The 17,281-nt window shown below is 40.8% G+C and overlaps 1 protein-coding gene across 1 annotated transcript in view; it reads left to right on the top strand.

Moving 5' to 3' along the window:
* The window catches only part of LOC132870665 (NACHT, LRR and PYD domains-containing protein 12-like), an 81,318-nt gene that overhangs the window by 781 nt on the left and 63,256 nt on the right, over positions 1 to 17,281 (top strand). The window contains exons 2-4 of the mRNA XM_060904422.1: positions 10,939 to 11,055; positions 12,018 to 12,071; positions 12,307 to 14,076. Coding sequence (XP_060760405.1) covers positions 10,949 to 11,055; positions 12,018 to 12,071; positions 12,307 to 14,076 — 1,931 coding nt within the window. The 5' untranslated portion in view covers positions 10,939 to 10,948. The remainder of the gene's footprint in view (positions 1 to 10,938; positions 11,056 to 12,017; positions 12,072 to 12,306; positions 14,077 to 17,281) is intronic.

The raw sequence follows: 17,281 nt of genomic DNA, 5'->3' as shown, positions 1-17,281 counted from the left end.
CTAAGGTGTTCTTGCTGCCTTCAAACCCACAGCTTTTTCTTTCTTCTCTGGGGAGGGTCCTTAGGAACTTGTTGAGGGTGACATGTTCCACTATCTTTGACAGGGACAGCTGGTCTGGCTGGAGCCACCTTTGGGTGAGGTGCAAGAGGGTGCCCATCTGTCTCTATGGTTCCTTGCCAGGTTGATTGGCCCAGTGGTGGAACTCAGAGGTGGCTCAGGTGGAGGAAAGCCCACAGCAGGCCAGAATCAACTCCTGGAGTTTAGAATAATCATCAGATTCTTCATCTGAGACTGTGTATTAGGCCTGTTGTACCTCCCCGGTGAGTAGACGGGCCAGGGTGCAGGACCAGTCTTGTAGAGCCCAGCCTTCTTGAGTCATGATCCTCTCAAAAGTGCCCAAGAAGGCCTTGATGTCATCATTGGTGGTCATATTCATGAGCAGGCACTGAGCATTTCGGGCTGGGTCAGGGAGAGGTACCACTGCCGCCACTGGGCCAACTTGTTTGAGGGGCAGTAGCTCTTGGGTGGCTGCATGGAGGCCCTGTGCCATCTTCTGGGAGATCTGTGATTTGCTCTTGGCTGACCTAAAGGACATATCATACAAATGGATCCGGGACAGGGTGGTTGTGGTGTGGGTCTGTCTCCTTTGCGTGCATATACCATATCAGTGTGGTGCCCCTCACACTCAGGCTGGGACACAGATTCAGGAGACAGTGATGAGGTGGAAAACACAAGTGCTCTTTTATTTACAAAGGTGGCAGGGAGTGGGGAAAAGGGAGTGAGGGTGTGAGCTGCTGAAGAATCATCCCATCCCAGTGTAAGAATGTCCCTTGGAAATGATTGAGGCTTTGCCGTTCAAGGGAGGTGCTGAGGAGAAGAACTGCTTCTCTCAGTAGACCAGTGAGTGCTGTTAGAGCTGGAAACTGTTGGCAGACAAAGACATAAGCACAGATACATTACTTCTTCTGACCCTCCTCCTATGTGGCCATGTGGTGAATCAGCATCTTTTTATATCCTCCCCATGCCTCTTTAGGGAGGGGGAGGAAACACAGGTTGTTGGGTATGCCCAATGTCACCTGATGAGTATGAACAGTATACATTTTGTGCTGAGTGCAAGCAGGGACTCAAACTAACTATGACATCATAACTAAAAGGGGAGAGCCAGAAGGTAACACAGGCATGAGGGAGCCCTGGGACATAAAGCAGCCAGCCACTACACTGTCAAACTCGAGTGAGAAAGCGAGTGGGGGACTGACAGCATCCATACATCCCAGTTTACCAAAACACTGTCTGAGGACCCTCCAGATCTACTCCTTTACCTAATAAAATTGACAAAAGGCTTGACTAAACAGGTATGTTTTCAGCCTGGACTTAAATGCGGAGACGGTGTCTGATTCCCAACACTACTTAGAAGGCTGTTCCATAACTGTGGGGCTTTGTAAGAAAAGGCTCTGCCCCCTGATGTAGAGTGGCATGAGCCCCATTAATGATGAAGTTGGCAACTGACTGACTGAAAAAGAAGACATCTTAGCTCACTGGAAACAGCACTTCAGTGCCCTACTGAACTAGCCAGGGACAGCAGACGCTAGTGTTCTCGATGATATACCACAGGAGGAGCCACTCACCAATCTCGAAGCACCCCCAACAACCAAGGAATTGAAGTCAGCTCTTCACCGTCTGGCTGACAACAAAGCTCCTGGTCCAGACCTTATCCCAGCAGAGGTTCTTAAAGCAGGTGGTCCTACCCTCCTCGTGGAACTCCATGAACTCCTCCTTACCATCTGCGAGGAAGAGAGGGTGCCTCAGGACCTGAAAAATGGTTCCATTATTACTATCTTCAAGAAGCAATCCCGCTTCATCTGCGGCAACTATCATAGGATCACACTACTTTGTTATTGTAAAGGTCTTTGCCCGCATTATTCTGAGCAGAGTGTGGCCTTGCATAGAGAAACACCTCCCAGAGGCACAGTGCAGATTTAGAAGTGGCCAGGCAACCAGTGATATGATGTTCGCTGTTCGCCAGCTCTTGGCAAAATGTTGTGAACAGCATCACGAACTACACATAGTCTTTGTCGACTTAGTCAAGGCCTTTGACACGGTTAACAGACCACTTATGTGGGCTTTGTTGAAGATCGGGATCCCCCCCCCCAAATTGTCAACATTATCCAAAGCATCCATGATGGCATGGAAGCAAGGGTACTTATTGGTGGAGAATTTACTGAATCCTTTGCAGTAACTAACAGCCTCCACCAGGGTTGTATCTTAGCCCCTATGCTGTTTATCTTCTTCTTCTCCTTTGTCCTCTGGCATGCCCACAAATCCATCCCAGCGTTTGGCGTAGATATATAACACAAGCTTGATAGCAGACTCTTCAATCTCCGGAGACTCAAAGCTAAGTCTGTAACGACGTCAAAACTTGATGACTTTCTCTATGCAGATGATGCAGCCTTAGCTACACAAACATCAGAGTCCTTACAGGAGGGAGTCACAGCTTTGAACAATGCCTGCAGGTCCTGGGGTCTCTCAATCAGTAAACCGAAGAGGGAAGTGATGCATACTCAGTGTGACCAACCACCCACCATCATAATTGATGGTTCTGAGCTGAAGTGCACCCAAACTTTCACGTATCTCGGAGGCAACCTGTCGGATGACGCAAGCCTCGACTCGGAAATCCAACACCGAGTGTCTCGCGGTGCAGCTACGTTTAATGCTCTACAAACATGATGTTTCAACAGAGGAGGTCTCACCCTGTCTACTAAACTGACTGTTTACAAAGCCATGGTTCTTCCTTCATTGCTCTACGGATCCGAAACGTGGCCTACACTGGCTCACCACACCTGCCGTCTTGAAGTATTCCATCAAAGATCTCTCCAGTAGATAATGGGTGTGAAGTGGTGGCAGCGCGTGACCAATGCTGAGATCTTAAACCGTGCTGGCTCCACCACTATTGAGACCATGCTGCTCAGTAACAGACTGCGCTGGCTCGGCCATGTTTCGCGAATGGATGACACCAGGATTCCGAAACAACTTCTTTTCGGGGAGCTAAGACTGGGCAGGTGTGACGGGAAGGCCGAGAAAAAGATGGAAAGACTGCGCTAAGGAAGACCTTTGTCTCTTCGGCATCGACCTAAAGTCCTGGTACCAGACCGCACAAGATCGCGCTGCCTGGGGAGATGCTGTACGATCAGGCAGACTGCTTTGCGAGAACAGCCTCCTGGCTCAAGCAGCTGAGCAGCAAAAGAAAAGGCACCTCAAAAGGGCTACCAAGGGTCCCCCATCATCAGTCTGATGGGGACCATATGGCTATGGACTTAGAAGGCTGTTCCATAACTGTGGGGCTTTGTAAGAAAAGGCTCTGCCCCCTGATGTAGCCTTCACTATACGAGGTACCAGCAGATAGCCTGCACCTTTTGATCGAAGTAGGCATGGCCGGTCATAAAGGACCAGAAATTCATTCTGGTACTGTGGCGCAAGACCATTCAGTACTTTAAAGGTCAATAGTAATATTTTATAAACAGTATGACATTTGATTGGGAGCCAATGCAGTGTAGATAAGACAGGGGTGATGTGGTCATATTTTCTAGTTCTTGTAAGGACTCTTGCTGCTGTATTTTGAACTAACTGGAGCTTGTTTATGCACTTATTGGAACATCCAGACAGTAAGGCATTACAATAATCCAACCTGGAGGGAACAAAAGCATGAACTAGTTTTTCTGCATCATGTGGTGGCATTAAATTTCATATCTTAGCAATATTTCTGAGATGAAAGAAAGCTATCCGGGTAATGTTATCAGTGTGAGTTTCAAATGAAAGACTGGGCTCAATAATCACCCGAGGTCTTTTACTGCTGCACGTGAAGAAACAAAGGCCATCCAGAGTTACTGTATAATCAGAAAACTTGCTTCTAGCTGCATGTGGTTCTTGTACAAGTACTTCAGTCTTGTCAGAGTTAAGCAGAAGGAAGTTAATAAGCATCCAGTGTCTAATGTCCTTCACACATTCCTCAATTCTATTAAACTGGTGTCTTTCATCAGGTTTTGCAGAAACATACAATTGTGTGTCATCAGCATAACAGTGGAAACTAATACCATGCTTATGAATAATATCACCCAGAGGGAACATGTATAAAGAAAAAAGCAGTGGACCTAAGACAGAACCTTGTGGAACACCAAACTTTACCTTAGTATGTCTAGAAAAATCACCATTTACATCAACATACTGATAGCAATCAGTTAAATAAGAGCTGAGCCAAGAGAGAGCTGTTCCCTTAACTCCCACAACGTTTTCTAGTCTATCCAGAAGAATGGAATGATCAATGGTATCAAATGCTGCACTAAGGTCAAGCAACACAAGCAGCGAGAGACAGCCCTGATCAGACGCCAACAATAGGTCATTTGCTACTTTCACCAGTGCTGTCTCAGTGCTATGATGAGGTCTAAATACCGACTGATACATTTCATGGATGTTATTCCTATGTAAATACAGCAGTTATGCTCATGCCACGGCTTTTTCTAGGATCTTGGCAATAAAGGGGAGGTTTGATTTCGGCCGATAATTAGACAGCTGACAGAGATCAATGTCAGTTTTTTTTAATCAGGGGTTTGATAACTGCTAGTTTAATGATTTGGGTACATAGCCAATCCTAAGAGAAGAATTTATTATTTTTAGAAGCGGTTCAATTACTTCAGGTATTATCTGTTTCAATAGATATGTAGGTAAGGGATCTAGTACACAAGTTGAGGCTTTTGATGCAGAGATTAATGAAAGTAATTCGATTTCTCTCAGGGGAGTAAAATTCTAATTGCTGATCTGATACAGTTTTATTGTTAACTACAGGGTCACTTACAGTGTCTGACTTTAAATTAGTAGTTTGAATTTTTTGTCATATTTTCAATTTTGTCATTTAAAAAAATGCATGAAGTCGTTGCTACTACATACTGCAGGTGTGCATGTGTCTATAGTGGTCTTAATCTTGGTTAATTTTGCTACAGTATTAAATAGGAATCTAGGATTAATTTTGTTATCTTCTGTTACGGAGGAGAGATATGTTGATCTAGCAGCACTAAGAGCTTTTCTATACTTCAGGAAGCTCTCCTTCCAAGCTAATTTGAACACTACCAATTTTGTTTGACGCCATTTACGTTCCAATTTTCGAGTGGTCCGTTTTAAAGTGCAAGGGTCATCGTTATACCAGGGTGCTAATTTTTTCTCTCATCAGTTTCTTTTTAAGAGGAGCTACATTATCTAAAGTATCGCGGAATGTTGACTCTAAGCATTCAGTTGCCTGATCAAGTTCTGTGGGGGCTGACGGTGACCCAATCAAAGTTGATAACTCTGGGAGATCATTTATAAAGCTCTGTGCAGTAGTTGACGTGAATGTATGTTTAATACAGTAGCGTGGTGAGGTGCATATATTATTACTCAGACATATTTTGAATGAGATGAGCGGATGATCTGAGAACTTCAGACTGTGGAAGTGTGACTGTATTTTCTATGTTTAACCTGAATGTTAGTATTAGATCGAGAGTGTGACCACCATTATGGGTCGGTCCAGTGACACTCTGATTAACCCCTACTGAATCTAAAACGGACACAAATGCTGTTGTCAAAGGGTCTTCTGGGTTATCGAAGTGAATATTAAAATCTCTGACAACTAAAGCTTTGTCTGAGGAAATAACTAGGTCTGAGATAAAATCTGCAAATTCAGAAACAGACTCAGAATATGGTCCCGGGGGCCTGTAAATAATAAGTAACGGAATTAACTGGGTAGACTTATTTTTCGAGGCTACATATATTATATGAGTATGAAGAACTTCAAATGTATTAAATTTATAACCAGGTTTGTGTGTTACACCTAGATAATCTTTATAAATAACCACAATGCCTCCTCCTCTGCCAGTTAGACGAGGCTGGTGTATATAACTGTATCCAGGAGGACTAGCTTCATTTAATGCTATATATTAATTTGGCTTAATCCATGTTTCAGTTAAACACTGTACATTAAACTCCTGATCAGTAATAAGTTCATTAACCATTAGCGCTTTAGATGTAAGAGATCTAATATTTAATAGCCCCACCTTTAGATCAAAGGTGCTGGCAGCAGCTGTATAGTCAGTATGATCTAATTTTATATCGATTAGGTTACTGGAACAAACTGAGTATTTCTACTTTTTTGTTTAGCTCAGGGAACAGACACCGTCTCGATGTAGTGGACCATGAGTGTCGACTCTGTGCAGCTAGCAGACAGTTAGTTTAGCCTGTTCATCTGCTCCCTGGCCTTGGCGCTGGATTGTCAGAAGTTAACTAGACCTGTTCCGAGACTATGACCTATGCTGCAAGAAATGAGAGCAACACCTTCCCAAGTGGGATGGATACCATCCCACCCTAACAGGCCAGCAGTGCCCTCAAAATTAGCCCAATTATCTATAAAGCCCACACTGTTTTCAGAGCACCACCTGAACAACCAGCAATTCAAGAACCATAACCTGTTGTAAGCTACATCACCACACCATATTGGGATGGGGCCAGAGCGTTCTACAGCATTGGACATCACCTTTGTAAATTTAAACACCTCTACAAAGTTACTCTTACTAACCTCAGACTGAGGAAGGCATATATCATTAGCTCCTACATGGATAACTATCTTTAAAAACCTATGCTTGCCTAGGTGCCTAACCTAGGAACCTGCTATGTCTGGTGCCCTGGCTCCCAGTATACACCTGACTAAAGCTGTTGGTACCCCTAAAGGCCTAGCTAATTTCACGTGCCGTAGGATGGAGTTCCCTATAACCCAGAGCTCTTTCAGGTTTCTCAGCGGGTGCATCACTAAGGGGAGCAAACTTCTTCAACACGTGAAGTGGAGTGGTGCTCCCGTGGGCGAGCCTCAGCGGTAGCTTTGGCTCTATGCTTGTGCCACTGAGTCATCACCCATTCACCCTGCTGTGAAGGCTCTAATGCCAGAGTTGGGGGATTACTAACTCTACCTAGGGCTAGATAGACTTTCTGGATAGGCTTTCTCCTGCAGAAACTACACTGTTCTCATTCTCACTGGCCTTGTCTAAAGTCTGGATACGCACTTCTACAGGTGCAATCTTCTCTGTCAGAGAGCGAACTAAGGCCACACCAATTCGATTAGTTGGTTCTCGGAATCGCTGCTTGAAGAAAATGCAAAATGAAAAAAAAATCGAAATCAAACTTCTGCCAACAGAAAAGGATACGTGATGTTGAAAACCAATCAAATTGTCCCTTTCACTTTAGATAAAGACTTGTGGAAGAAACATGCCTGTGGAAGGGAATCCTGCAAAGCCTGTGTTTGTGATTGTTAGGATATTCAGCGAACAGAAGTGTAAAATCTTTGACAGGTGTGTCGAAATTCAAGAGGGGGAAAACTTTGCACAGTTGTACTCAAGATGCCATGAGCTTGTTACCCTGCGATATGCCAATTTGGACAACAACTCTGTGGAGGTGGGTTTGATTTATATATTTCACTGATTGATGTGAGGGGCAAACAAAAAAAATCATTCGAAGTAGGGCTGAACAATCTATCGTTTTCAACCGAAAATCGCGATCTCAGACAACACGATTTTGGGGTCGTCAAAGCCGCGGTTTTTCTCAGTGCTCCTAAACTGACCCATGTTTTGTTTCGTCAATAAATTGTCCTCATTTTTTACACTACAGACAAAAAAAATTACGTTCAGGAAAGCCTTGTGGAACTCAGTGTGAAAGAATTTTGTGAATATCTCCTGTTTTCGTGTAAATCCCCATTGTTTGGAGGGAGCACTGTGAGGAAAAAGTGCGCTTTCTCTGTCTCTGTGTCTGAGCGCGTGGGTGGGGGAGGGGCTGCTCGCTCACTCTCACACACACAGGAGGGAGGGGCCCTGCAATAGCGACTGCTACAGCCACTGCATCATTCTTATTTCCCACAGGGGAATTGTTGGCTCTAGTTATAATTTATAATGCTTATGTACATTCTTTTACAAAAGTGCAATATTTTGATGCTGCTGAGCCATTGATCAACCTTTTTTTATGTCTGATATGTTGTAGATGGGAAAAGTAAAAGAAGCAAAAGTTTACTTAAGAAAGATGGCTCTCTTTTTGTTATTTTAAGTTATTGTAACTTGTTCCTCAGGCACTCAATGTTAATAAACAGGCCTACATTTGAAATCTGTTGACCTCAATTTTCATTCTTGCATTAGCTTTATGGAATTCATTGTATTAATTAATTTGCACTGAAACTTGATTTAAAGAAAAAAAATCGTGGTTGAAATCGAAATCGCAATATCTGCCAGAAAAATCACAATTCAATTTTTTCTTAAAATCGTTCAGCCCTAATTTGAAGTGTTTAGCCATCAGAAGTAGCCTACTCCTGGTCAAATCTTTTTTTTTTCTGTGCATTGTAGATGTCCAATTGACTGTAATTCAATCGGTTATTTAGCCTATTTGTTTACTGGTTTGCCTGATAAAATACGTGCAGCCAGAGCTAGCTCTGCTGACAAGGATAATACATGACACAAATTTACTGTAGGCCTACTGGGTTTATTCCCTTGTTCATTTTTTCTGGGTAGCATCCCTCTTGAGCAGGGCTGCTGATTATGTAGTGAGCGTGAGACGCGTGTATGACTGCCCTCTCATGCCCTCACGCAACACACTTCCAATAATGTATTGTCTTTGTTTTGTTTCTCAATTATGAAAGCCCTCTATTTCCACTGCTAATTTTACCATCAGAGCATTTTTTAAATTTTATTTTTATTTCGCTCGCTCGCTTCATATTTTTCCTGAAAAAATCAGAGAACCAACTAATTAAATTGGTGTGGCCTAATCTGCATTTATCACAAATAAAGCTATCAATAGTGACAGAGGAAGAATGAATAAACATCCTGCACTCAGCACAGTGAACAAGCTGAAGGTGTGTGATGGTGAAAGGATTCACGTACAGTGGTACTTGAAAGTTTGTGAACCCGTCTTGTGACGCCATTTCTTGTGAACATAGCTCCAATGTAAAGAAGGTTTATCTTTTTTGGATTCTGTGTATAATAAAATTAAAACCAAACCCTTTAGAATTTTCTATATTCCTGCATGAATATGACCTAAAACATCAGATTTTCACACAAGTCCTAAAAGTAGATAAAAAGAACCCAGTTAAACAAAGGAGACAAAAATATTATACTCTGTCATTTATTTATTGAAGAAAATGTTCCAATATTACATATCTGCGAGTGGCAAAAGTATGTGAACCTCTAGGATTAGCAATTAATTTGAAGGTGAAATTAGAGTCAGGTGTTTTCAATCAATGAGATGACAATCAGGTGTGAGTGGGCACCTTGTTTTGTTTAAAGAACAGGGATCTATCAAAGTCCAATCTTCACAACACATTTGTGGAAGTATATCATGGCACAAGCAAAGGAGATGTCTGAGGACATCAGAAAAAGCATTGTTGATGCTCATCAGGCTGGAAAAGGTTACAAAACCATCTCTAAAGAGTTTGGACTCTACCAATCCACAGTCAGATTGTGTACAAATGGAGGAAATTCAAGACCATTGTTACCCTCCCCAGGAGTGGTCGACCAACAAAGATCACTCCAAGAGCAAGGCATGTACGGTAATAGTCGGTGAGGTCACAAAGGACCCCAGGGTAACTTCTAAGCAACTGAAGGCCTCTCTCACATTGGCTGATGTTAATGTTCATGAGTCCACCATCAGGAGAACACTGAACAACAATGGTGTGCATGGCAGGGTTGCAAGGAGAAAGCCACTGCTCTCCAAAAAGAACATTACTGCTCATCTGCAGTTTGCTAAAGATCATGTGGACAAGCCAGAAGGCTATTGGAAAAATGTTTTGTGGATGGATGAGACCAAAATAGAATTTTTTGGTTTAAATGAGAAGCGTTATGTTTGGAGAAAGGAAAACACTGCATTCCAGCATAAGAACCTTATCCCATCTGTGAAACATGGTGGTGGTAGTATCATGGTTTGGGCCTGCTTTGCTGCATCTGGGCCAGGACAGCTTGCCATCATTGATAAAACTATTAATTCTGAATTATACCAGTGAATTCTAAAAGAAAATGTCAGGATGTTTGTCCATAAACTGAATCTCAAGAGAAGGTGGGTCATGCAGCAAGACAACAACCCTAATCACACAAGTTGTTCGAGCAAAGAATGGTTAAAGAATAATAAAATTAATGTTTTGGAATGGCCAAGTCAAAGTCCTGACCTTAATCCAGTCGAAATGTTGTGGAAGGACCTGAAGCAAGCAGTTCATGTGAGGAAACCCACCAACATCCCAGAGTTGAAGCTGTTCTGTACAGAGGAATGGGCTAAAATTCCTCCAAGCCAGTGTGCAGGACTGATCAACAGTTACCGGACACGTTTCATTGCAGTTATTGCTGCACAAGGGGGTCACACCAGATATGGAAAGCAAAGGTTCACATACATTTGCCACTCACAGATATGTAAGATTTGGATCATTTTCCTCAATAAATAAATGACCAAGGATAATATTTTTGTCTCATTTGTTTAACTGGGTTCTCTTTATCTACTTTTAGGACTTGTGTGAAAACCTGATTATGTTTCAAGACGTATTTATGCAGAAATATAGAAAATTCTAAAGGGTTCACAAACTTTTGAGCACCACTGTATCTTAATTCTGTTGATATTAAAGCAGATCCGATGTGGATGGCCTCCGCTTGTGTTCTTTACACAGGAGGAGGAAAAAGAAAGCTTCTGGTCTTGGCGTTCTTCCGAAAAAAAAAAGTTTAAAATGCAAAAAAAGGAAAGTGAAAGTACAACAAAAAAATGAAGAGGATATTGGAAAATAATTTGTATAGAAAATAAAATAAATTACTGATTGACACCAACACTTGCCAATTAAAATAACCAGTAATAATTAATAATAACCAGTGTAAATGGTGTATATAAAGGACTGTCTATAATGTTGTACAGTAAACTCCAGATGAAGAAATCAGACTCACCAGAACCCAGCTGTGTCTCCATGAAGAGTGATCGGTCTATGGAGTTTCCTTTGTGCTTTAACAAGGGAAACCCTTCATCTGTCCACAGGTAACATCCCATAATTCACATAGCTAAAGTCACAGTTAAAGGCTGTGGTACACTGTCATTAGCAGCTATTTTTGATTTAATCTCTATTATGGTTCCTATCATTTTAGTGTACAGTTTTATGATATAATAGTTTCTTAGTCTTTAGTAATTCAGTAAGACTTTCAGGAAATGCTTTTGAGGAATGTAAATATTTACAAAGCTCAAAATGTTTTACAGGTAATGTCTTAAATGCTAAAGCAAGACATGATAATAGAAGCAAAAAAACAATATGGAATTACTACAATAATAATAATAATAATAATAATACATTGCGATTAAAATCCCGGCCCCATTGAGATCACTGTTACTTGGCCGTGTCTCCATGAAAAGCGATGTCTGAGTGTTTCTGTAAAATATAATAGAAAATGGAGACCCTTTATATGAACACAATGACTATTTTCCATAAATCACATCACTGACATTACAGCATTTATTAATAATAATGAAAATCAGCATTTTCCTCCACCTGAACTCCCACCTCCCAAAAACATCAGTTGGTCAACTTATCACTAAATTGCCCCTAAAATGATGGACTGGTGGATCATCCAGGGTGGAGTATAATTCTGGAATGAGTTACAGATTTTATACCTGTGAACATTTCTGGACAGCTTTCCTAAAAATATCCATCTGCTTTTGTATCCATTTAAAACACATTATCTGTTCATTCTGCATGATGGAGTGATATTCTGTTCCATCCGTAATGACCAGAAAGGAAGGAAAAATGAGAAAAACTCAAATTAAAACTGGGGCAGATATTTATTTTCTCCAGGTCCACAATGTTTTTGTTATGTTGTATTCAGCACTGTGCTCTCTAAATGTTAATGCACTCAAAGAATTATTGTAGTAAAATTAGGGCTAAAGTTTAGGTTGTAGGATTAAAGTGATGAAAGTTATTGTCTTTAACAGCACAAATTTTTGTTCAGTGTTTTACAGAAGGCAGGAGACAGAATAGAAAAGATCTTCATCACAGATGCAGGGTAAGATCAAACCCAACACCATGACTGACACTGGCGCACTGGAATATAAACCTCTCTGCTGTTATTTCATAGAGACTGATTAGATTATAGAAAAAATACAGGAGAATAAAACAAATGCACAGTGAGAACATCATAAAGAACTATCTGTGGAAACCAGTCAGAAAAACTGTGATCTTAAATGCTAAGAATTGGAGCCCATGTCTCACCATGTCTTCCTACTTCCCCTGTCACACAGACATGCCCCAGAATCTGCTGCTGGAAATGAAGTCCAGAAAAAGTTCAAATTAAATCTGATGAAGAAGTTTCAGTGTTTAAATGGAGTGATGATAAAGCAGGAAAACAGAGTGCTCCTGAATGAGATCTACACGGAGCTCTACATCACAGAGGGAGACAGTGGAGATGTCAATAAAGAACATGAGGTGAGACAGATCGAGGCAGTGTCCAGGAGAAAAACAACAGCGGAAACGCCAATCAAATGCAATGACATCTTTAAGCCCTTATCTGAAGAAGATGAACCCATCAGAACTGTAGTGACAAAGGGAGTGGCTGGTATCGGAAAAACAGTCTCTGTGCAGAAGTTCATTGTGGACTGGGCTGAAGGGAAAGCAAATCAGGACGTCCACCTCATATTTCCACTTCCTTTCAGAGAGCTGAATCTGATGAAGGACCAAAACCTGAGTCTGATGGAGCTCCTTCATTTCTGTTTTAAGGAAACCAAAGAAACAGAAATGTCCAGGTTGGAAAAGGTTCTGTTCGTTTTTGACGGATTGGACGAGTGTCGTTTCCCTCTGGATTTCCAGAACACAGCGAGTGTGTGTGATGTAACTGAATCAGCATCAGTGCGTGTGCTGCTGATAAACCTGATCAAAGGGAACCTGCTTCCCTCTGCTCTCATCTGGATCACCTCCCGACCAGCAGCAGCTGATCAAATCCCCTTGGAGTATGTCCATCGAATCACAGAGGTACGAGGGTTCAATGATCCACAGAAGGAGGAGTACTTCAGGAAGAGGGTCAGTGATCAGAGCCTGGCCGAGAACATCATCATACACCTGAAGTCATTAAGAAGCCTCTACATCATGTGTCACATCCCAGTCTTCTGTTGGATTTCAGCTGCTGTTCTCGAGAGAATGTTGGGTGAAGCAGAGAGTGGCGAGATCCCCAAGACTCTGACTCAAATGTACACACACTTCCTCATCATTCAAACAAACATCATCAGAGGAAAGTACTCCAAGAAGCAGGAGAGTGATGAAGAAATGCTTCTCAAACTGGGAAAACTGGCTTTTCAGCAGCTGGAGAAAGGCAACCTGATCTTCTATGAAGAAGACCTGAGAGAGTGTGGCATTGATGTGAGAGAAGCAGCAGTGTACTCAGGTGTGTGTACGCAGATCTTCAGAGAAGAGGTTGGGCTTCACCAGAGTAAAGTGTACTGCTTTATTCATCTGAGCATTCAGGAGCATCTCGCAGCTCTGTATGTGCATCTGACCTTCATGAAGGAAAAGAGAAATGTTCTTGATCAGAGTCGGTCCTTGAAGACAATTTCAGATGTACACAGGAGTGCTGTAGATCAGACCTTAAAAAGTCAGACTGGACATCTGGATCTGTTCCTCCGCTTTCTTCTGGGTCTCTCACTGGAGTCCAATCAGAAACTCTTGCATGCCTTAGTAACACAGACAGGAAGTAGCTCCTGGACCGGAAAGAGGAACACAGTTCAGTACATTAAGGAGAAAATCAGTGAAGATCTTCCTGCAGAAAAATCCATCAATCTGTTCCACTGTCTGAATGAATTGGGTGACGATTCTCTCGTGGAGGAAATCCAACACTACCTGAAATCTGGAAAACAAAGTGAACTCTCTCCTTCACAGTGGTCTGCTCTGGTGTTTGTGTTACTGACTTCAGCACAGGAGCTGGAGGAGTTTGACCTGAGTAAATACACCAGTACAGAAAAGATACCAGATGAGGTCCTTGTGAAGGTGATGCCTGTGATTGCAGCATCCAGAAAAGCCATGTAAGTAAAGCTGAATATAACACTTCCACTGTTTGAAAGCAAGAATCTGAAAGCACTTGGACAAGTCTGCACTTCAGGACAAAATCCACAACTCCCATTATTTGAGTGAAAGTAAAGATCCTCCTGGTCAACTGTTACTCTAATACAAGTGAAAGCTGTTCAGTCGAATTTTTACTTGAGTTACTGTACTGGAGGACTTGCTTTTAAAAATACTGAAGTATTTAAAAGTACTTTTTTAAAAGATTCATGTTTTATTGTTTTATCATGTCAAGGTGTTGTTGGATTGTTGCCACAATGCATTTACAGAATCTAAGGACTCGGAAACAACCTACTGAATGCAGTGACTTGCTTGTAGAACCTGTAGAATATTATGCAAAGCCTGTAGAAATTGAGGCAAGGCAAGTTTATTTATATAGCACATTTCATACACAATGGCAGTTCAATGTGCTTTACAGAAGCAAAAACAAAAACAGTAAACAATAGAGAAATAAAATTACATAAAATAAATTTATTTCTATTCTAAAACAATTAATTCAAAGAATTAAAAGAAAATAATAAGAATTAAACAATAGTAGAAATAAAATAATAAAATGCCAAAAAGAAAAAGGAGAAAAAGAAACCAGCGGAATAAAATAGAATGGAGTTAAAGTAAATTTAAAACATGCAGAGAAAGTAAAGATTATAAAAAATGTAAAAATATTAATTAACAGAAAGCATCTGAAAACAGCTTGGTCTTTAACCTAGATTTGAAGCTGCCAACAGCAGGAGCATTTTTAATGTCCTCTGGCAGTTGGTTCCATAGCTGTACTGCATAGTAGCTAAAAGCTGCTTCACCACACTTTGTTTTAACAACTGGTTTTAATAGTAAATTTTTCTGTTGCGATCTGGTAGATCTGATTGGGTTAGGCCGCTGCAACATATCAGAGAGGTAATTGGGCCCTGTACCATTTAGAGATTTGTATACCAGCAGCAATAGTTTAAAGTCAACTCTGTAGCTTACTGGAAGCCAGTGAAGGGACCTTAGAATTGGAGTAATGTGCTCTGTTCTTTTTGTTTGTGTGAGAACCCTCGCCGCTGCATTTTGAACCAGCTGAAATCGTTTAATGGTCTTTTTTGGCAAGCCTGTGAAAAGGCCATTGCAGTAATCAACCCTACTAGAGATGAAGGCATGTATTAGTTTTTCCAGATCATTTTTTGACATAAGTCCTCTTAGTTTGGAAATGTTTTTTAGGTGATAAAATGCCGTTTTAGTGATTGCTTTCATGTGACTGTCAAAGTTTAGCTCGCTGTCAATGAAAACACCAAGGTTTTTAACCATTTCTTTAGTTTTAATCCCTTTTGTGTCAAGAATAGTGGTAATCCTGAGTCTTTCATCTTTTTTTCCAAATAGAATTACTTCTGTTTTATCTATGTTCAGCTGAAGAAAATTTTGTGACATCCAGCTATTGATTTGATCGATACACTGGTAGAGACATTCAAGGGGGGCATAATCATTAGGTGATAGAGCAAAATAAATTTGGGTATCATCTGCATAGCAGTGATACAAAATTGAATTTTTATTGATAATTTGCCCAAGTGGGAGCATATAAAGGTTGAAAAGTAATGGTCCAAGAATCGACCCCTGGGGGACACCACAGGTCAAGGGCATTGACGTTGAGGAACAATTTCCCAGGGTAACAAAGAAGCTTCTATCTTTTAAGTATGATTTTAACCAATTGATAACTTTACCAGTCAATCCAACCCAGTGTTCAAGTCGATATAGCAGTATGTTGTGATCAACAGTATCAAAAGCTGCACTGAGGTCCAGTAATACCAGGACCGATGTTTTGCCTGCATCAGTATTAAGACGTATGTCATTTATAACTTTAATCAGCGCTGTTTCAGTGCTATGATTGGCACGAAATCCTGACTGAAAATTATCAAAACGGCTGTTTGATATCAAAAAGGCAGTTAATTGATTGAAGACAATTTTTTCCAGGATTTTCCCGATGAATGGTAGATTTGATATTGGCCTGTAGTTATTTAACACTGAAGGATCCAGATTATTTTTTTAAGAAGGGCTTTACAACAGCTTTTTTTAGGGACACAGGAACAACGCCAGTCTCCAAGGATGTATTTATAATTTGAAGCACATCTGTAATTATAAGATGAAGAACAGATTTAAAAAAGTTGGTGGGCAGAATGTCCAGTTCAGATGTTGAGGAACTGAGATTTTGTACAGTTTTTTCAAGAGTCTCATAATCAATTAAACAAAATTCTGACATTGTGTTAAAGTTATCTATCTGTATCATTGGTGATTGCAGTTTTTCAATTTTTTGCAACTGAGATGTATTATGAGAAATATTCTGCCTTATTTTATCAATTTTACCTTTGAAAAAAGATGCAAACTCATTGCATTTATTAACTGATAGAAGTTCAGGTGCTAATTGTGGTGGGGCATTAGTTAGCTTCTCTACTGTTGAAAATAGCACACGGGCATTGTTCATATTCCTGCTGATGATGTTGGAGAAGAAAGACTGTCTTGCTTTACGAATTTCATAATTATAATTACAAAGCATCTCTTTATGGATTTGATAATGGATGTGAAGTTTAGATTTGCGCCATTTTCTTTCAGTCTTTCTACATTCTCTCTTTAGCAGTTTAACAGCCGGGTACTGCTTCCATGGTGCTTTCTGCTTATCATTGACTCTTTTTATTTTGAATGGAGCAATATCATCCATAATTTGGGTCATATTTAAATTAAAAAATTCCAGTAAATCATCTACAGAGTCTGACATTTTGGTTGAGTTCTGAGAGAGAGCTTGCTCAAAAAGAACACACGTGTTGTCGTTTATGACTCTCCTACCTATAGTCGTTGAGCTATTCTGAATGTGAGGAGACATAGAAACTTCAAAGAAAACACAGAAATGATCAGATAAGGCCAGGTCAACAACAGTATAAGAAACAGTAAGACCCTTTGTGATGACGAGGTCAAGAGTATGACCACGAGAGTGGGTCGGTCCCTGTACATGTTGTACCAGGTTAAAGTTATCAATAATTGCAAATAGTTCTTTGGCATAAATGTTATCAGTATTATCTACATGCAAGTTAAAATCCCCAGATGTAATAAGACAATCAAGCTCTAAGCAAATGACTGATAACAGTTCACCAAACTCTTCAAGAAAGACTTTGGCTGAATGTCTCGGAGGCCTATAAATAGTTAATA

The sequence above is a fragment of the Neoarius graeffei genome, chromosome 22 (assembly GCF_027579695.1).
Source record: "Neoarius graeffei isolate fNeoGra1 chromosome 22, fNeoGra1.pri, whole genome shotgun sequence".
Lineage (NCBI taxonomy): Eukaryota > Metazoa > Chordata > Actinopteri > Siluriformes > Ariidae > Neoarius > Neoarius graeffei.
This window is presented reverse-complemented; position numbering and strand designations above follow the sequence as displayed.